Genomic DNA, 21,800 nt, shown 5'->3' with positions numbered 1-21,800 from the left:
TGCCAAAGGTCATGGACTGACCACTGCCAGGACCAATGGTCTTCACAGACGCCTCCTCCACGACTTCCACCGCGGCGGCCGTGTGGCAGGCGGGAGAACAATGGCATTGTGTCAAAGCATGCGACCCCACACTGTCAGTGCAACAACTGGAAGCAGCAGCTGTGGTCTCTTCCAAGAGGAACATCTCAACATTGTAACGGACTCTATATTTGTGGCAAGGCTCTGCCTGGCCATGTCAGGGCCAGGTGTGTCAACATCTGCATCAGCCACAATGCTTGAAGAAGCACTCTCCTTGCGACAGGGCACCGTGTCTGTCATTCATGTCAACAGCCACAACCCAGTCAAGGGCTTCTTTCAGACCGGCAACGACAAAGCAGATGCCGCGGAAAAGGGAGTGTGGACACTGCAGGAAGCTCATCAACTGCACGAGTCACTCCACATCGGAGCCAAAGCGCTGGCAAAGAGATGCAGAATCTCGACAGCAGACGCGAAACATGTAGTGGCCACCTGCCCCCATTGTCAGAAGTCACCCCTGTGGACCAGTGGGATCAACCCAAGAGGTCTCAAAGCCTCAGAAATCTGGCAGTCAGACTTCACTTTATGTCAACTGCTGAAGCCCAGAGCATGGCTGGCAGTGACAGTGGACACTTACAGTGGAGTGATTGTGGCCACACAGCACCCCAAAACTAACTCTAAGGCCACAATTCAGCACTGGCTGACAGCCATGGCATGGCTTGGCATCCCCAAGCAAATTAAAACTGACAATGGCTCAAACTTCATCTCCAAACCGGTGCAAGAATTCGCCTCAAAGTGGGGCATCACTTTAGTGCAGGGCATTCCATATAACTCCACAGGTCAGGCCATAGTGGAGCGAGCAAACCGAACCCTCAAAACCAGAATAGAAGTGCTGACGAAGTCAGAGGGTTTCGCCAGTGCCATTCCCCCCAGGGGACCAGGCACGGCTTTCACTCGAATCCTTCCCAAGGCATCAATCACAAGACCCTCAGTCACCACCTCAGAGCTGGGGCTATAACTGGAAATCAGCATCACAGACGGGATTCCTCAACTGTTGCGACCAGTGTGGTCCAGAGCTGCTGTGGGGTTTTCTGCTGTGACCCACAACTGTTGGGAGGTTTTTGTCCAGAAGGAAAGCCAGAGTGACCCTCTGGGGGAATGGGAAGACACTGAACTTCATGGAGTCAGTGACTCAGAAAAGTCTGAGTGCCCTGGGCAGGTCAAATGGAGACTGTGCCCTCCTGTAGTTAGAGAGCTGTAAATGCTGATTCTCCTCATCTTAGGACCTGGCCCATAACAACTGACAGGATCCGTAGGCAGTGCTGGATGGCGATCTTTGGTCGCACTTCTCTGCCCTGCTCTGATCTGCCCCGAGAGACTCCAAACCCTCTGTTCCGCCCCAGATTTGCAGCCAGCTGTTGCCTCGCTGCTGCAATCCCAGCTGGGCTGGTGGCGCTGGAGTTGCCACCGCACGCTAGGAGTGTCACGGTGTAAATCTTTTATTAGAAATCTTTATAGAGATTTTTGGTGCATGGGAGAGATTTTCCCGGGTTTCTGGGCTCCATGGAGCCGAGGCAGCGGCAGGCAGACTCACGGGGCCGGGCCCCGGTGCAGTTTCTTTGTGTATTTTACTCTCTTACCTGTATTTTATTCTATTCATCCCCAGTCCGTCCCTCGGTGCACCTCCTTCAGTGCGAGTAGGAGAGACGCCCTTTCTGCGGCTCTTGTATTTTATTATCTTCTCTGTGTTTTCTGTCGTTCCCACCTCGACCATCCCGCAGAGCGGCTCCGACAAGAACCCGGGGCGGCACGAACCCCTCGGGGCGGCTCCAACAGGGCTCCGCCCGCCGCCGTTCCAACAAGGCCTCCCCGCTGCCCCCCGGGGATCGGACACCGCAGATGGCCCCGAGCCCTTCCTCTTCCTCTTCTTCCTCCGGACGGGACTGAGCCCCTGCCGCTGCCCGGCTCCTTCTGCTGCTGCTGCCCGGCACGAACCGGCGGTGCCGCTGCCACGGGACTGCCCCGCGCCTCAGGGCCGGGCCGAGTAGTGACCGCATGGCTGGGGAGATGTAATAATGCAGCTGAGACTCTATTTTCTTCATGCGGGAAAAGCCAAATCTTTATTTTACAGGACATGTTTTATAGGATTATCAGAGGGCATTGTATCAGATCTAACTGGTTAACAATATACTCACACGTAGTTCATTGGTCGGTACATGGTATTTTGCATATCTGTCAAACTTCTTTATTTTTAGTTAGTTTATGTGCCTGTCCTACTGATTCTCATGAAATAGATCTAATGTTTATGCAGGTGCTAGTTGTTTATCTCAGTAAGAATAGGTTATTGTGTTAACTAACTTTTTGTTCTAAGATTGTTTTCACATTGAACTTGCAAGTTAGAAGTGACAGGCTAGCTATTAATTTAACAGAGCAGCCTGATTTTGTAAGGACTTGCTTTTGTAATTTCTCTACCTGTCTGTGACAGGGAAGGACCCCACTGGACAGGGCGGGGTCTGACCCCATGCACAGATCCCATGCCAGATCAGGGCAAGAATTCCTGCTCCTGAGGGGGAAGCAGCAGCACAAACTGACCGTAACTCCCATTCCTTCTTCCCCACAGGTGGGCAGAGAAGGGAGGGAGCCGGGAATTTTGTTGGATTTTTACATTCATCATTATGAAGCAGAGTCGCAAATGGAGCTCCGCTTTCAGCTTCAAATGGGGGAATCCAATGTGGGCGCTGGGACTTCTGTAACCTCAAGGTGTTGTTACTTGATACTGGATACTTTAGTTTTGGCATTATGAAGCCCTTTGGCAGCCATGTCTCTCCTAGACACTGGTTTCTGGCTCAGACCCAGCTCAGAACTGGGACAAGAAACCCAAAGTCCCAGCAGAAAAAGCTCTGCTGTTACATTCTCTCCCCCATAGTTTTGGTTTTTGTTTTTTTTTTTTTTTTTGGTTTTTTTTTTTAGTTTAGTTTGTTTTGTTTTATTTTAGTTCAGTTCAGATTTCAGATATATACTACACGATTTTTTCTTCTTCTATGACCCTGTGTTTATTCTCTATTTCCTCTCCAGCCCTTATCTGCCTCCCAGAGGTTTGCAAGGAGCGGCACTGGTGCCGTCAGGGCCTAGGAAAGGGAAACCACAAAACCCTCTGGAAATAAACATGGTCTGGGGGAAAACCCTGAAGGGAGGATTGAATCCCACCGACAGCGATGGCTGAGAGCTGGAGATTCCAAATGCTCTAAGGGGACGGAGGGAACTGTGCTGGGGCCTTGGGACCTCCCTGGCAGCACCACCGAGATCCCCAAGCAGAGCGACCCCTCCCGCCCCCTGAAATCCGCAGGTTTGGGTCAGCTGAAGAAAAGAGCTGGAAAAAGGGACTGGAAGGGGATGCAACCTGAGGTGGACCCCTCAGCCATCACCACAAAAGGAAGAGCTTTCTGCAGGGAAGCCACAGGAAAATCCTCCATAAACCAAGGAAATCAATGGAAATGATTATTTTTTTTTAACCCTTTCTTCTGCTGTTTTGAAAAGATTGCAGCAGGGTACTGGTGGGAGGAGCTGGGGCCAGGGAGGGGCCTCAGGGCTTAATTGGGGAGAAAATTTTAATTGGGGTGAGGAAACTTTATTTGTGGGGAGAAAATGTGAATGGAGGGGATTTGAATGGGAGGGGATGATTTGAATTAGGGAGAGAAAATGAAATGGGGGAGGAACCCCCCAGCCCTTGGCTGTGCTCAGAAGATGCTGCCAGCCGCTCCCCTGCTCCGATCCCCCGGGCTGGGGGAGCAGAGCTGGTGCTGCTTCCTGAGAATGTTACAGGATAGAAAATCCATTAAAGCTTTTACAGTCATGGGAGTGTTGCTCTGTGTTCTTTGGATGCTTCCTGTTCCTCAGACATTCCATGTTCCCTGGACATTCCATGTTTCTTGGATGTTCCATGTTCCCTGGATGTTCCCTGTTTGCTCAATCACATACAGTATTGCCAAGGCCGTCTCTACAGGTTAATAGATCTTAAAGGTCCAAGAACATTTTAAAGTTTTATGCAAAGTTGTTTATTACATAAAAGCATATATCTGAAGGTGAAAGAGTCCTAAATGAGCGGTCTTACAATTGGTTGTGAGCATAAAGTCTTAAGAAATAAAATACCCGAATAAACAACAGTTTTGACACAGAATTTAACACAGCATCCCAGCTTCAGCGTAAAACAACCTCCAACTCCTGACCCCAAGCAGGGTTCCCGGCCACAGGGTTGCAATAACAGGAAGGGGTCCCAAGATCACTAATCCCAAACAGGGTTCCTGGCTGCAGGGTCACAGTGGCAGGAAGGGGTCCCGGGATCACAAATCCCAAACAGGGTTCCCGGCCGCAGGGTCACAGAGGCAGGAAGGGGTCCCGGGATCACAAATCCCAAACAGGGTTCCCAGCCGCAGGGTCACAGAGGCAGGAAGGGGTTCCGGGGTCCTGAACCCGCGCAGAGTCCCCGGCAGTTCCGAACAGAGTTCTGGGGCAAGCGCTGCAAGGGGGAAAGGGAAGGGACAGGACCCTGGGGCCCTGATCCGAGAGACAAAGACTACAATAGATGGTACCTTTAAAATCCCATTTCAGCTCCCTGGCAGGGCTCCTTCCTCAGGCTGCAGAAGGTGGAAGTTGGATCGATAGATTGGGTTGATCGATTGATATCTCCACTTCCAACCCAGAGGCTTTTTATCTATATGTTACAAATGCATATTCATGCCATTATCTACACACTACCCAATCTAGGTTCAATTCTCTAAGTTTGTAAAACTACAAAAAACTATGAAAAGCAGTATCAAAAGCCTATGCATATAGCATATCTATTAGTGCAAAAACTCTATCTTGCTAGCGTAAAAATTCTATCTTGTTATGCATAAAAACTCTTAGTATACGTGAAAAACTTTATCTTATTCGTGTAAAATTTATACCAAAAATTATAAACAGTACTCTGTTTTTGTTATGTCTAAACTATATCACTAAGTCTGAAACTCTGAACTTTTATGCTAACAATTAGGCACTTAGGGCATGTTTTCTTAAAGCTAAAGCTTAAATCTCTGGTTTATGTGTGTGTGGCTTTATATATTCTAATTTTTCTAAAGGTTTTAATTCGACCCCTGCACTTCTCACTCTCTGTGGAAGATCCATGGAAACATGGACTCCAACATCTCCCCCTCCTTGTTGACCTATGTAGACTTTCTCAACAGCCTGATTAATCATCTGTATTGTTGTAGGTTTGGCTAACTGCTAAATCTCTGCTACTAAATGCAAGCAAAGCAAAAAGCAAAAGGATAACATGCAGTTGTTCCCCACATCTACAAACAGAAATTCTACATTACTACAGATTCCCACATTAAAATCCCCAAAGTCCAAAGTCTTTTGTGACTGAAGCACACGATAGCAGGTGCAAATTTTAATCTCTGCGCAGTTCACGTCTGCGTGCTTGTTCCTCTGTTCTTAGAGTGGTCAGCGTGTTTCTGTGCTCGATGTCTCCTTCACATTCTTTGTTAGAATTCACCTGGGTTCCAAATCTACAGAAACACAAACAAGCACTTCGCCCCAGGTTAATAGAGAAAGTGTACCTTCAGTTTGTCCTGTTTCTGGATTTCTAAACTAAAAAAAACCTTTTCCCTGTGTGTACCGGTGTGAAATTGCACTTAAAAATATATCCACTGACAGATGGATATTTTATACTTTTCAATTCTCATGAGTTGACTGCCCCTGTAGATACAGGGGGTTGCACCAGCTGGTAGACTGGGCAATATTTATGATTGATGCAAATATTACATAAGTGCACAGGTAACTGGGGAGGAGTTCAACGCCCGGTGAGCCCCGGGCTTTCATCTCCTTTGGGATAGCCCCTGGTTGGTTTTTCCCCTGGGAGAGAAGCTGGCACCGCCTGTGCCATGGGTCATGAGCGGGGATTTTCTCTGGCATTTTGGGTCTTTTGTCCCAGGGTGTGTGTGGGGGGTAAGGTCTGACAATTTAATATCTCCTAGTTATTTACTTTTTTCTTTCTTGCCTTGTGGACATTCTGTTTGTTCATAAACTGTTGCAGTTTTTTTCAGCTTCATCTATTAACATTCATTACCTATTGGTGGAAAGGGATTATTGGAACCCTGTAGAGATGACACTCACTCCAGAGTGTTTTCTTTAAATCATCTCTCAAACTGAGAGTTTGGAATTCGGAATGAACTCCGGCCAGAGCTCTCACCTGATCCAGGCACCGGGAGATCCAAACTAAGGAACATTGCTGCTGGTACTTGGAATGTGGAAAGAGCTTCATATGGAAGTCTGACCTAGTCACCCATTGTAGGATCCAGCCCGGGGAACAGACCTACAAGTTCTTGGAATTCAGGCAGAGGTTCAGCAAGAACTCCTGCCTCATCAAGGACCACAAGATCCACACCAGATAGAGGCCCTACGAGTGTGGAGAGTGTGGGAAGAGCTTCACCCAGAGCTCCCAGCTCATAACCCACCAGTGCGCCTACACTGAGGAGAGGCCCTATGAATGTCCCAAGTGTGGGAAGAGATACACCCAGACCTCTCCTTGATCCAACAGAATCACAGGTAAGGGAAGCCCTGCGAGTGCCCCGAGTGCGAGAAGAGCTCCATGCGCTGCTCCAGCTCCATCCCCCATGGGAGGGATCGGCGTTGGATGATCCCCAGTGACCCCGCTGGGCAGAGCCCTGCTAATCCGTGGTCCTGGCGATCCCCGTTGGGTGTGGGGAAGGTGTTGGAGAGATTTCTCTCCCTTTTCCTTGTGCTGCTGTGCTTTGGTCAGTAATACATTCACTCCCTGTGCTCAGGTTGGGTCTGTTGCGCCCGTGCCGGTGCTCAGGGCGGGGCCTGTCCCGATCCTTCTTTCCACCTGGGCCTCTCCTCAGCCAATCAGAGAGGTACAAACAATACCGATTGAGCCAATCAGAGCCCGCGGTAGCCCCTGTTGCCAGGCGGACCCGCAGAGTCCCACGCTCCCACCTGGACTCCAACTGAGCCCGGCCCCGCCCCCAGCGCCCCTGCCAGGGGAATTTGGGGAGGGGGGAGGTGTCAGAGCCTCCCTGCCGCTGGCCATGGGGCGAGGGGCGGCAGCTGGGGCCCTACTGGTGGCACTGGGGGTGCTGGGAGCCTCCTTGGCTGCGGACGCGGAGCTCTCGGGCGAGCAGGAGGGGAGGGGAGGGAAGGGAAGGGTGGGAACAGTGGGGCGTGGAGGGAAAAGGGGGAAGTGGGACCCTCAAATTGATGTGGAGATGGTGCTGGCGACTGAAGAGTTATGGGAAAGGGGGAGGAAAGTATGGAGAAAGGTGGAAAAGAGGAAGTGGGACCGCGGGAAGAAGGGTCCTACAAGGGTTGGCTTGTGGGACACAAGGGGTGCAGTGTGGGGATCTGGGGTGGCCCTCTGAGCTCTTGGCTTGCTGTGGAGTGCTGGGGGCTGCTGGTGGGGCACCCCTTGACCTGTCTTATGCACACACAGGTGTGTTCCAGGAAATGGTTAAGTCCGAGTGTCAATTTATTAATAGCACCGACCGGGTGAAGTTTGTGAAGAGGTTTATCTACAACCGGGAGCAGTACATGCACTTCGACAGCGACGTAGGGCTGTACATGGGGGACACCCCATATGGGGAGAAGGTTGCCAGGTACTGGAACAGCGACCCAGAATGGATGGAGTATAGACGGGATGCGGTGGACAGGCACTGCCGGCACAACTACGAGCTGTCGAGCCCGTTCCTCGTGGAGCGCAGAGGTGAGCAGTGAGGCAGAGCGTGTCCCCACGGGCCCTGCCCTGGCAATGACCCTGGAGCCCCTCAAAACCTCCCTGGGAATCACCGCAGACCTCTCAGCTCTCCTTGTGCCCATGCCTGTGGCCTCTTTCCACCTTCCAGTGGCTCCCGTGGCTCTCCCAGTCCATCCCAGTCTCTCCCAGTGACGCTCGTGAGTGGAGGCGAAGCCCATCAGCCAATCAGAGCGCCCCTCTCCATTCCCAGGCTCTCTCAGTTCATTCCCATTCCATTCCCAGTCCTTCTCAGTCCACTCCCAGACCTCTCTCCCAGTGCTCTTCCAGTGGTCCCCAATCCAGTCCCATCTCGTTCAGTGCCCTCCCAGTCCCTCCCCAGTCCTTCTCAATGGTACCCGAGCCCTCCCATTTTACCCACATCTCATCCCAGCATCTCCCTGCCCTCTCCCAGTGGCCCCCAGCGTTTGCATCTCGATGGTGCCCTCGAGCTCCCAACCTGGCCCTGGCCGCCTGCTCTGCTCCGTGATGGATTTCTACCCTGCCCAGATCCAGGTGAGGTGGTTCCAGGGCCAGCAGGAGCTCTCAGGGCACGTGGTGGCCACCACTGTGGTCCCCAACGGGGACTGGACCTACCAGCTCCTGGTGCTGCTGGAAACCCCCCTGCGGCATGGAGTCAGATATACCTGCCAGGTGGAGCACGTCAGCCTGGAGCAGCCTCTGAGCCAGCACTGGGGTACAGCCCAGCCCCACAGCGCTGGGGGACAAGGGGGTGGGACTGGGGGGACTGGGAGAGGAGTTGGTAGTAGCTAGGATTGATTGGGAGGGAGTCTGAGGGAGCCAGGGTGTAACTGTGAGAAGGGTTTGGTCGGCCTGGGAGGGCAGAGAAGTTTGGAGGACCCTGGGATGCAGTTAGTGGTTTCCTGGTAGCTACTGGGAAGGAACTGAGGGTGCTGGGTGTAACTGGAAGGGAGTCTGATGGAGCTGGAGGAGCTGGAAGTAGGTTGGGGATGTAAAAGCAGCAGTGGGAGGGAAGTTGAGTGTGCTTCAATCTACTGGCAGTGTTGTTGGTAAGGCCTGGTAAGACTCGGAAAACTTTTGGGGGATCATTGAGAGATGGGTGTCAACTGGGAGGGGGTTTGGGGTATTGGAGGGACAGGGAGGGAACTTGGGTGGTAATAGGGAGGTTGGATGGGGATAGGAAAGAGGTCTCATGGGGTCTTGGGTGGGCTGGAGGGGTGCAAGGGAGCTTGGAGGGCCTTGGGGTGTCTGTGAGAGGTTTTGGGGGGTCCTGACCTCTGCGGACTCCCCAGAGATGCCGCTGGACACTGCCCGCAGCAAGATGCTGACAGGGATCGGTGGCTTCGTGTTGGGCTTCGTCTTCCTGGCGCTGGGGCTCAGCTTCTACCTGAGCAAGAAGGTGAGGGGAGGTCCCGGGGGTCCTGTCCCTCCTCTCTTGGAATGTGTGTGATCCCCTCGGGGCCCCCAGCCCGGTGTCACTCCCTTTTCTCTGCCCACAGAGCTCCTGAGCTGCTGGCGGCTGCAGCCCTCCCTGTGGCCTCAGGCCTGGCCCCGGGACCCCTCGCTCTGTCCCCATGCTGATTTTGGGGGCTCGTGTGTCCCCCCAGCCCCACTGTCACTCTGCCCCTGCCCAGCTGCTCACAGTGTCCCAATAAAGCTTCCCAGTTCTCCCCGGTGCCATTTATTGGGGGGCAGTGGGGAGAGATTAGGGGGGACCCTGCGGGGATACCATGATGGGAGGGGGTAGAACCGACCCTGGGAGGGATCGGGAATGGGGGGACCCCTGTGTCCCCCCCGTGTCACCCTGCTCTGGGTGCTGGGAGCCCCCTGGCTGCCAGTGAGGAGCTTTTGGGTGAGAGGGGTAGAGGTGCAGGGAAGATGGGAAAGGTGTTTGAGAGAAGGGAAGGGGGACAGAGGCAAAGGGGTTCCCCCGAGAGTCCCTTCATGTCTCCACCACTCAATCTCGTGAGCTGTTCCCTGTGGCTCCCGGGGGGCGATAGGCAAAACCTTGCTGGAGGTTCCTCCTTGGACGGCTCACAGTGGGGATGCCACCTTTCAACAGCCACTGCAGTGGTGGCCAATGGGCTCAGTGGGAATGGGGGACCCAAAGTGGTCCATTGAGCCCCCACCTGCTATTGGGTGCTGCTGTTGGGTGCTGGGGGCTCTTAAGGGGTGAGTGGGAGCACCCCCTCACCTGTCTCCTTTCCCACACGAGTGTGTTCCATTTTTTGGGAAAAGCCTATTGTCACTTCCTAGATGGCAACAACTGTATGAAGTTCATGGACAGGACCATCCACAACTAGGAGCAATTTGGGCACAGGGGGTACCCCAAAATTTTGAGGAGGGATTGAGTTGTTTCAAGGTCAAATTGAGCCATGTTCAATGGGTGGTGTTGTTTAGAGGCACCATCAATCCCTCTTGGCTTTTGGGGTGCAGAGCTGTGAGGGACTGAAATGGCTCAAACCATTGGCAAAACCAGTGAGGGCTTTGCTGGCCATGGGCACAGGAACTGCCCAGGGACTCAGGGGGTGAATACCCAGCCCTGGAGGGCATGAGCTGGGCAGGGAGCCAGGGAACGGAAGAGGCCGATCAGAAGCAGATGCTGCCAGGAGGGAAAGGGCACTGGACCAGGGCAATGCCCTCCCTTACACAACTGGCTCAGCTTTGGAAACTCTCCTGGGGAAGGCCCAGGACACTCACACAGAGGGCTGGAGGTTTTCATCCCTTTGCATGGGCCATACCTAGCTCAACTACACTGGGAGAGGCAGGGCCATCTCTTACAAGGGGCCATAAACCATCAGAGTCCCCCAAAGTGCCCCGGGATCTATAGTGTGACATCAGAAAGTATAAAACTCCACCCAGGGGAGGTACCCATAGTGTGACATCAGAAAGTGTAAAACTCTGCCCAGGGGAGCTACTTGGGCGCCCACCCAAACCTGAACCTGTATTGACCCACTGAACTTGGAGTTTCCAGGGCGTCCCCCACCCCTGAAGGATCCAGCCTGGGACCATCACTTAGACCAAGGACAGGATTGGAAATCAAACAATCAAACCCCAAAGTTTTGTTGCCAGATCCAGGGCTGGTGACTGTGAATCTTTCTACTCTTATACTTTCTTTCTCTTCCCTTATAAGTTTTCATAACTGTTATTTTAATGCTTCTATAGTGCTAGAGATGGTAACCAAAAGGGTTCCAAACCTGCTCTACAAGGCAAACAAATGGTTCTAAAATAAATCCTATGGACATATGTTTATAGACACAGATCAATCACTGTTTGTTGTTTCAATATAATCTGTCCCAGGGGATGCATAAACCAGACCTGGGTTACCCTTGCCTTCAGGAGTGAATCAGAACAGGAGTTGGACATGGGGTAAGCTTCTGGAAGCTGCTCACAGAAGCCACCCCTGGAGCATCCTCGTTTCCAAAACCTGGCCACACAAACCCAATACACTGCTCCTCATGGATCACCAGAATCATGGGTCACCAGCTCTCTGCCTTACAGGGCTCACTGTGGATGATCCAACGGTGGTCCTGCAATGGTTAATGGAGTTGGAGCAGAGGATGAAGCTTTTCCCATCCTCGGGGCACTCACAGGGGTTCCCCTCCTGATGAATCTGTTGGTGTAAGGTCAAGGCAGAGCGCTGGATGAAGATTTTCCCACAGTCAGGACACTCCTAGGGCCGTTTCCAAGTGTGAATATTCTGGTGGTGAATCAGGTGGGAGCTCTGGCTGAAGTTCTTATGGCACTCCCCACACTGGTAGGGCCATTTCCTAGAGTGCAGGTGACTGAGGAGGTTAGAGTGGTCACTGAAGCTCTTCACACATTCTCTACACCTGTAGGGCCATTCTCCCATGTGAATTATCTGATACCAGGTCAGATAGGAGCTCTGGCTGAAGCTCTTTCCACATTCAAGCACTTCTAGGCTGTTCCCCTGTGTGGATCTTCTGGTGCTGGATCAGGCAGCAGCTCCATCTGAAGCTCTTCCCACATTCCAAGCACCTGTAGCACATCTCCCCAGTGTGAAACCACTCAAGGAGCACTAGGGCAGAGCTCCAGATGAGGCTTTGGCCACCATCCTGACAAAGGGTTGGGTTTTCTTTTCCTCCTTGGAGCTCCCTGGGCTGCATTTGGAACCCTACCTCGAGGGATATCTCTGAGGCTTTTCCTCTCCATTGGATTCCTGTGCCATAGAGTCACTCAAAACAGCCTCTTTCACGAGGTTCTGATGCAGAACATCCCTAGTCTCTGTCAGTGCCTGGGGAAGGAGAGGAAGGAGGGAGGGAGGGAGGGAAGGAAGGAAGGAAGGAAGGAAGGAAGGAAGGAAGGAAGGAAGGAAGGAAGGAAGGAAGGAAGGAGAAGAGGAGGGGGGAAGGGAGGAGGACGGGATGGGATTTGCCTCCATGCCAAAGAGAAGGGGAAGGACATCCCGTAAATCCATCCCTGGCAGGACGGCATCAGGGTTGTCCTGCAGCCGAGGATGATGCTGGGCTGAGAGATGGAGCAGATGAAAGGGACAAAGGGACAGTGACTTTCTCCTCACCTGCCTACATGCTCCTCTCTGGTGTCTCCACTTTGGTTTCCCCCTCTCTGGCCTGTTTTGGGTCTCAGGTGTATTGGGGATTCCATATCTCCAGGATTCCTCACTTTCAAGACTGCTGGGAGTCCTGGGAATCTGTTGGAGTCCATGTTTCCATGGATCCTCCACAGAGAGTGAGAAGTGCAGGGATTGAATTAAAACCTTTAGAAAAATTAGAATATATAAAGCCACACACACATAAAGTAGAGATTTAAACTTCAGCTTTAAGCTTCACATACCCTAAGTGCCTAATTGTTAGTGTAGAAATACAGAGCTTCAGGCCTAGTGATAGAGCTTAGGCATAACAAAAATAGAATAGAGTACTGTTTATAATTTTTTGGTATAAATTTTACACGAATAAGATAAAGTTTTTCACGTATACTAAGAGTTTTTATGCATAACAAGATAGAATTTTTACGCTAGCAAGATAGAGTTTTTGCACTAATAGATATGCTATATGCATAGGCTTTTGATGCTGCTTTTTGCAGTTTTACAAACTTAGAGAATTGAACCTAGATTGGGTAGTGTGTAGATAATGGCATGAATATGCATTTGTAACATATAGATAAAAAGCCTCTGGGTTGGAAGTGGAGATATCAATCGATCAACCCAATCTATCGATCCAACCTCCACCTTCTGCAGCCTGAGGAAGGAGCCCTGCCAGGGAGCTGTTAGAAATGAGATGCTTGACACGGCCAATATATCAAGCAGCAATTCAATTTAATAATTAATTAATTAGCATGGTAAAGTGTGAGCAAAGGCAGTGCTGGGTACAGTGGTAGGGGTTTTCCCTTTCAACTGCACACTGATTGCTGCATTTGCTGGTATTTTATTTGCTATATTCATACATATTCATAAGCTTTCTCAGCAGTTTCCATTTCTATTTTTAACGTCACAATTCAATACTTAACAGCCATAAATCTATAGTTTGTCCTGTATAATTCTATAGGCTATTGTGATCTATTTCGATATTTCAATATTCCAGGATGTACATCCAGGATATGCTTTTCCAGATGGTGGGGTCCGGCTTCCAGATGTGGGGGTCTCATTTCTATTTTCCAGGTCCATCAATCTTTGATAGTGATGTCCAGTTTCCCTCTTCAGAAGCCATAAATCAGTCAGCTGAAATCTTTTGCGTGTCCAGGATGTTTTCCCACCTTCTGTGAAAGGCCTGGGCCCCCTTCTTACTTCCTTCTTTTATCTCAAAGCCTTTTTACAATCTAAAACTACAGTTAAAAATTATTTAATACAAAGCAAGCTTCTAAGGTTATAATTAAAAGACACTTATTACAGAATAGCTTGAGACTTATAATAGGTAATTGCAAGCAAAAGATTTATTCAAAAATTTCCTTTCATGCTTTCTTCAGTTGTTTATTAGAACTCATCTTTATAACTGTCCCATGGCCATGTTCCACAACTACAATTACACAGATTTTCTTCATTTCCCTGACACGAAACATAACTTTGTATTTCACAGAGCCGAATGGGATTCTAAAGGTACCATCTATTGTAGTCTTTGTTGCTCGTGATCAGAGCCCTGAGGTCCCCTTCCCTTTCCCCCTTGCAGTGCTTGCCCCGGAACTCTGTTCGGGGCTGCTGGGGACTCTGCGTGGGTTCAGGACCCTGGGACCCCTTCCTGCCGCTGTGAACCTGCGGCTGGGAACCCTGCTTGGGATTCGTGACCTCGAGACCCCCTTCCTTTCATTGCGACCCTGTGGCCGGGAACTCTGCTTGGGGTCAGGAGTTGGAGGTTGTTTTCCTAATGTTATGTTAAATTCCATGTTAAGGCTACTGTTTATTCTGGTATTTTGCTCACAACCCATTGTAAGATCGCTCATTTAGGACTCTTTCACCTTCAGATATATGCTTTTATGTAATAAACAACTTTGTATATGATTTTAAAATGTTCTTGGACCTTTAAGATCTATTAACCTGTAGAGACGGCCTTGGCAAATGGTGCCCCTCGTTTTAAAAGCGGCTTACGTTGCTCTGCATAATCATAAGTCGCCTCTCCAGACGACTGCTTGATTTGGCTGTTAGGATGAAAACAGCATTCCCGGGAACAAAAAGAATCAAATCCTGAAAGGAAGGATATGGGCAGCATTCAAAAAAGCTTTTTCCAGGACGCCAGTCATCTAGAACAAAGTGCAGCACCTACTAGCGAAAAAAGGGTCTGGAGTAATCCTAATTATGGGAAATAATTTGTCCAAAGAACAAAAACGTATTTATGACAGTCTAAAATTGCTACTTTTGAATAATGGCTATGACGTTTCAGGAAAAGACTTAAAAGATCTTTTAATATATGTCCAAAAATATTTTCCAGAAACAGAACCAGTATTTGTACTAACTAAATCACTTTGGTACGAAGTGAGAATTAAATTGTTTGATGAAGTTACTAGAGGGACAAAATAGCACCACTGATATTACCAACTTGGAGACTAATCGTAGAAGTTTTTAACAAATCACCAATAAGAACGGTAAATTCAGAACTTACTTTATTTGGTACCGCTGTGTCGCAAACCGTCGGGGAAATCACGATTCATTTTTGGGGGCAGTGGGGGGCAAAGATGAATCTGTATCTGCCAGTCAGGCACAGGGGTTTGTTCTCCCAGCTGACGAAGCCATGCCGCAGCCCGGGAGCCGTGGGACGGCGGACAGTACAGCACCGTCACCGCTTCCGCGGCAGCCCGCAGCTTCTGCGGCTCCACCACACACAGCCGCCAGCTCGGGACCCGAAACACAAACCGCAGCATGGCCAGACCCTCCCTGCCAGCTCCAGCCGCGGACCGGGGCTGCGGAGGAACCTCTGCCGGCACAGAGGAATCCATTGCTGGAGAATCAGGACTCGGCGGGGGTCCCACCGCAGCCCAGCACTGCACAGATCGTGGCTCGCTCACAAGCGGAATTCCTGCCGCCTTTTGCACCGCTGCCTCAGCCAAACACAGCGGAGCCGACTCTGCTGCTATGCGAAAATTTACAGCTCTCAGGGCGAACCAGTGAATACATGCAGCAAACACTGCACAGTCTGGTGGCAGCCGTGGTTCCCATTTTACCGGAGCCACCGCTGCTGCCGCCCGCAAACCACAACGCGAGAGACTCTGCACCTAACCTGCAACTACCTATCGGGGACTGCCACCCTGGAGTGCGACCGACAAAGCCTCTGCCAGCACCTGTGCCGCTATTGCATGACCACGCGGTTTGTATTACCCGCGGAAAAGAACCCGCGCTGTGGAATGATGCCATGCCCGCGCCAGCCCACAGTGTCCTGCCTCCTGCGCCTGTGCCGGTGCCTGCTAACACCACTCTCCAAAACCCCGATCCTACACAGGACTCGGACAATACCAACGCTTCAACAAGAGGGGGGAACAGGGTGGGCAGGCACCAAAGCGAAGCAACTCCACAGGAGATCAGTGGGAGACACCACAAGACTATAATGCATCAAAACAGAGACACAAATGATATTTCCTCAGACAATGACTCAGTTTCATCAATATCAGACGCAGCAGACTCAGACCGGGAAGGAGACTTATCCACTTGTGACACGGAACACCCCTCATCTCTGCCTGAATCAAGGCGTCCTCCAAGAGGAATTCAGCATGAACCCCTGACAGATTGGGCAGCAGTCAGATGCCAAACAATTAGGTACAAGGACTTTAACTTGCCTGAAGAGCGCTTTTAGCTTTGCCAGTCAGGGATGGCAGGGAGGGTGTCAACTCACTGGAACCACGAAATCATGGGTGTGAAAAAGTCATATTGTGTGGCTCTACGCAGATATTTACTATATATAATATGCTAGGTAGAAAAGTTATGCTGTATTAACATTTGAATAATATAGTGAATGTAGTTTTGTAATTAACAATAAGTTGTAGTACAATAGAAGCTGTATATGTGTGTGATTATTTTTTGCTCAAGAAGAAAAATTCCTCAGCACAGAGATAACATTCACAGGGGCCCCTAAACCTTCTAGTGAAGAAGAATTTATGGCCTCTTATCCACAGAACCTAACTTTCTCAAGGACGTATACTCTCATGCGTTTTTTTTAATTAACAGAAAGCTTTTGTGACAAGAAACGGCTGAAAATTACTTGTTTTACGTAAGATATGAATAGTCATAAACCGAAGGCTTAAAAAGGAAGACTTCTCTTTGTTCTGGGCCCTTCTCCTTCCTAGCCTTTGTCTGGAAGGGAGGGGGGACGGTAGTCCCGGGCTACCTTCTTTGCTCTTATTGTCTCATAAATTGTCCTACTCTAAATTGTTTAACGTTTATTATTGTATGTGTATTACTAATTTTTTATGTAACCATTTTTATTTTTATTAAATTTTGAAAAATCACAAAGTGAGTGATTGGCATTTTATTACAGTGGGGACACTAAAAATGCTGCTTGTAAAGCTCTAGTGTTGACTCAGTCAATAGAAACTCCTGAAGAGACTTACACAGAAATAAAGCAAGCAACATCAGAGTAATTTCTTACATTTGTAGATCACCTGATAGATGCCATAGGGACAATGTAAGGATGACCTGGCACATCTCTATCTGCTTGAGTATCTTGCCTTTGTTAATTGCCAACGAAAAATGTAAACTGATAATTAGAGCTTTGCTTGATCCACAGTTTTCTATACATCAAATGATTAAGGCTTGCAGAGAAAAAGAAATTTCACAGTATATTACAAAAACTATTGCTTCTTTTAAGGTCACACTTCAAGCAGAAGCAAGAGATGATACATTTGTAAAAACCTTTGAAGTCCTCAGCTCAGCATTTCAGCAAAACAAGACATCACAGGGCAACAAGAATGACAAAAGACTGTGCTTCCGATATGGGAAGCCTGGACACATATCAAAGTATTGCGCAGAGCCAGCACATTTCAACCACCTTATCACTGCCCAAGATGTAAAAAGGGGAGACATTATGTAAATCAGTGTCGTTCCAAGCTAGATGTAAATGCAAAACCTCTGTCCAGCATCTCTTCTGGGCTTCTTCAGTCCAGCTGCAGGGAAAGCAGTCAGCACCAAAGAGAACAACACCTAACTTGCAGTCTGATCCATACAGAAGCACATTACAATATGGAGCACTATCACAATGGGCAGTAAAAATAGAAATGGATTTTTAATTAGAGTAATTTATTATATATATGTCTGAGTTAAGTTATATTTTAGTAATCTGTCAATATTAGGATTAAATTTTGTGTGGCTTAGTTTAAGTATAGGTTAAGTATTGCTCAGTTAAATTATGTTAAGTTCGGTTGAGTTTGGGCTCTGTTAAGTTTAAGTTACTTTTAAGTTTTGGTAAGTTCAAGTTCTATAAAATTTAGATAATATTAAGTCTATATCTATTAATTTAAGGTTTTATTGCATGTGGGTTTTTTCTGGGTTTTTTGTAATTCATAAGTATATGGTAGTTTAGGAAGGTGTTATTTCAACTTTCTAAGATGATTAATGTTGATATATTAATTATTTAATGTGAATTTGTTAATTTTCCTTATTTGCAGTTGATTTTTAATGTGCTTTCATATCCTTCTTTTAATTATCCAAAGACACACATCATTTCAAGACCTTTCCTTTATTTTTTATTTGTTTAAGTATGTCATAACTGCTACTGTTAAGATCTTTGTTTTAGAAATGTACTAAGGGTCCTCACTACAGTTTAGAGCCTGAGCCCTGGCCAAGCCCTGACTCTATATGGATGGATGTTCTGCCAGAAGCTCAGATGGTTTCTGCTACAAAAAAAAAAAATTCAAGTAATTTTGATTTGACAATTTGACTCTATAAAATGACAGCTGAACCAGTTTTCGGAGTGCATCTGAGCACCTTGCCTGGGAAAGAAGGTCTGAGTTCTCACTGAAAAAAGGTTCCAAATACAGTTTGCAGACTCTGAGATGATGGCACAATATTTTAGTAATTAATAACAATTTGATTTCACACACATCATTGATAAGTCATCAATTATGCCCATCATCTGAAATATTCTTAATTGTTGTACCGGAATTTTCCTGATTTCTGTCAGTTCTTAACAGAGTTATGTATTTGTTCAGAGTACCTGTGCACTTATGTAATATTTGCATCAATCATAAATATTGCCCAGTCTACCAGCTGGTGCAACCCCCTGTATCTACTGGGGCAGTCAACTCATGAGAATTGAAAAGTATAAAATATCCATCTGTCAGTGGATATATTTTTAAGTGCAATTTCACACCGGTACACACAGGGAAAAGGTTTTTTTTAGTTTAGAAATCCAGAAACAGGACAAACTGAAGGTACACTTTCTCTATTAACCTGGGGCGAAGTGCTTGTTTGTGTTTCTGTAGATTTGGAACCCAGGTGAATTCTAACAAAGAATGTGAAGGAGACATCGAGCACAGAAACACGCTGACCACTCTAAGAACAGAGGAACAAGCATGCAGACGTGAACTGCGCAGAGATTAAAATTTGCACCTGCTATCGTGTGCTTCAGTCACAAAAGACTTTGGACTTTGGGGATTTTAATGTGGGAATCTGTAGTAATGTAGAATTTCTGTTTGTAGATGTGGGGAACAACTGCATGTTATCCTTTTGCCTTTTGCTTTGCTTGCATTTAGTAGCAGAGATTTAGCAGCCAAACCTAAAACAATACAGATGATTAATCAGGCTGTTGAGAAAGTCTACATAGGTTAACAAGGAGGGGGAGATGTTGGAGTCCATGTTTCCATGGATCTTCCGCAGAGAGTGAGAAGTGCAGGGGTCGAATTAAAACCTTTAGAAAAATTAGAATATATAAAGCCACACACACATAAACCAGAGATTTAAGCTTTAGCTTTAAGAAAACATGCGCTAAGTGCCTAATTGTTAGCATAAAAGTTCAGAGTTTCAGACTTAGTGATATAGTTTAGACATAACAAAAACAGAGTACTGTTTATAATTTTTGGTATAAATTTTACACGAATAAGATAAAGTTTTTCACGTATACTAAGAGTTTTTATGCATAACAAGATAGAATTTTTACGCTAGCAAGATAGAGTTTTTGCACTAATAGATATGCTATATGCATAGGCTTTTGATACTGCTTTTCACAGTTTTTTGTAGTTTTACGAACTTGGAGAATTGAACCTAGATTGTGTAGTGTGTAGATAATGGCATGAATATGCATTTGTAACATATAGATAAAAAGCCTCTGGGTTGGAAGTGGAGGTATCAATCGATCAACCCAATTGTTTTGGTTTGAAAGACACATATCTGCTAGGAAGGGGGCAGGAGCTCCCTAGAGACAGAGAATTCAAATCCCCTCCCTCCAAATTATTCTAATTTAAAAAAAATAAAGGAGCTTTCAGACAGAGGTATGGGGATAGGAATAACAGTTCTTTACTGGTATATATGACAAAACAACAAACAAACAACAAGTACAGCATTAATAATAAACACAACCAAGAACCTTGAGGGTTTTTTTTTTCACAAAACAAAACAAAAAAACCCAAACCTGGTGCAGTTTGATCTCGGTGCCCCTGCAGGACTCCGAGAGGCTGAGCTGAAACAGTGGAATGTCCCAGGCTGGTGGATGAGATGAGGAGCTCTGTGCTGGTAGCTGGAGCAGCAGGGGTGTCCCGGCAGGGCTGGGCAGTGCAGGGCTACAGAGTAGCAGGAGAGCCTCAAAGCTCTGAAGAAGCAGAGGCGGTGGGGGGAAGGCTGGAGAAAGTGAGCTCAGGATTCCTGGGTACATGAGCAGATGACGGTAGATTTCCCAGGATGAGGCAGAGTGATGGCCGTGAGCTCTTCCTTCAGCGAGGGGCAGCTTGACTGTCCTTGATGCTGAGAGCAAGAGTGAATTCCCCTCCCCCAGCTCTGTCTTTTTGCCTTTCCCAAAGCTTGTCATCTCTCCCCTCTGAGACACACTCCCAGGGACTTAAAAACAATAGGTGTAGCCTTGTGTTGCCATGTCCTTCAAGTACTCCTTTTTGTTCTGATTAAGTAGTCATTAAGGCTTCTTGGAAACTTATGGGAAAAAAATTCTGTAAGTGAAAAAAACCCCCAAATCTAACCCCCAACACCAATCTATCGATCCAACCTCCACCTTCTGCAGCCTGAGGAAGGAGCCCTGCCAGGGAGTCGAAATGGGATTCTAAAGGTACCATCTACTGTAGTCTTTGTCGCTCGGATCAGGGCCCTGGGGTCCCCTTACCTTTCCCCCTTGCGGCACTTGCCGCTGGAACTCTGTTCGGGGCTGCTGGGGACTCTGTGTGGGTTCAGGACCCCGGGATCCCTTCCTGTCATTGCGACCCCGCAGCCGGGGAACCCTGTTTGGGATTAGTGATCCTGGGACCCCTTCTTATTGCCAGGGTTCTATTAATGGAGGCTGGACCGAGCAACACAGAGTACAACCAATATGGTCAGATGATACATTCTCCTCTTTATTCCTGAAATGCCTGGTTATATACAGTGTTAAATAATTTACAATTGCAGGTGCATTCTAATTGGCATTCAGTGTGAACAAAAATGTAAACAATCTTAGTTTAAGGTAGCTACCATACTTCTGCTCTAACTATCCTATCTAATCCATGCACACACCTTAACTTAAATTCTAACTGTGCCACAAGCTTATCTACTTTCACACAGGCCCAAGACTGAGGCCCAGCAGGCCCAAATGCTAGTCCTAGTTTGGGATAGCTCAAACTTCATTCCGTAACATGTCATGCTGCTACATCTGCCTGCCTCTGCGACCCCGCAGCTGGGAACTCTGCTTGGGATTCGTGATCTTGGGACCCCCTTCCTGTCATTGCAACCCTGTGGCCAGGAACCCTGCTTGGGGTCAGGAGTTGGAGGTTGTTTTACCCTGAGGCTGGGATGCTGTGTTAAATTCTGTGTCAAAACTGTTGTTTATTCTGGTATTTTTTCTTAAGACTTTATGCTCGCAACCCATTGTAAGCTCGCTCATTTAGGACTCTTTCACCTTCAGATATATGCTTTTATGTAATAAACAACTTTGCATAAGACTTTAAAATGTTCTTGGACTTTTAAGGTCTATTAACCTGTAGAGATGACCTTGGCAAGGGGGGATGATGCTTCCAGGCTGGGGAGGGCTGCAGATACAGGGAGCAGTGGATTCATGAGCTTCCTGCTATTCCTGCTCCCCTTACTCCTCCTGCCTAATCCCTTCTCCTTTTCTGCCTATTTCAATTAGCTACAACTCAATAATACAATTCTACTTCTCCATGGCCCATGGGTGTCTTCCGCAGTGATGGATTGGAGCAAAATCCAAGATTGCAGAGACAATGGGGTGGAAACTCCTTGAAAGAAGTCCCTTCCATGCACCCAACCCAACCCATGGATAGTCACACAACACCAACATGCCTTCATTTTCTTTTGATTCCCCTTCATCCCCTTAAAACACCTGGAAGTGGGGTGTCACTACCCAAGCAGGAGTTGTGATAGGTTCGTGTGATCTCAGAGTGCAAAAAGTACTCGAGGGGACAATAG

The 21,800-nt window shown here is 48.0% G+C and overlaps 1 protein-coding gene across 2 annotated transcripts; it reads left to right on the top strand.

The window, feature by feature from the left end:
• Positions 1-6,983: 6,983 nt before the first annotated feature.
• LOC134565384 (class II histocompatibility antigen, B-L beta chain-like) lies at positions 6,984-9,472 on the top strand. 2 transcript variants are annotated; one of them, XM_063424947.1, is made up of 5 exons: positions 6,984-7,188; positions 7,505-7,774; positions 8,217-8,498; positions 9,076-9,182; positions 9,283-9,471. In XM_063424947.1, exons 1-5 carry the CDS (start codon positions 7,104-7,106, stop codon positions 9,289-9,291), a joined length of 753 nt encoding a protein of 250 aa, XP_063281017.1. In that variant the 5' UTR covers positions 6,984-7,103; the 3' UTR covers positions 9,292-9,471. The 2 variants fall into 2 exon arrangements, with proteins under 2 accessions (XP_063281017.1, XP_063281018.1); XM_063424948.1 differs by lacking the exon at positions 6,984-7,188 and having other exon boundaries at positions 7,228-7,774; positions 9,283-9,472.
• The last annotated feature ends 12,328 nt before the right edge of the window (positions 9,473-21,800 follow it).

Source organism: Prinia subflava, unplaced genomic scaffold (genome assembly GCF_021018805.1).
Source record: "Prinia subflava isolate CZ2003 ecotype Zambia unplaced genomic scaffold, Cam_Psub_1.2 scaffold_47_NEW, whole genome shotgun sequence".
Classification (NCBI taxonomy): domain Eukaryota; kingdom Metazoa; phylum Chordata; class Aves; order Passeriformes; family Cisticolidae; genus Prinia; species Prinia subflava.
Note: the sequence above shows the minus strand (reverse complement) of the source record. Positions and strands in the feature narration are given on the sequence as shown.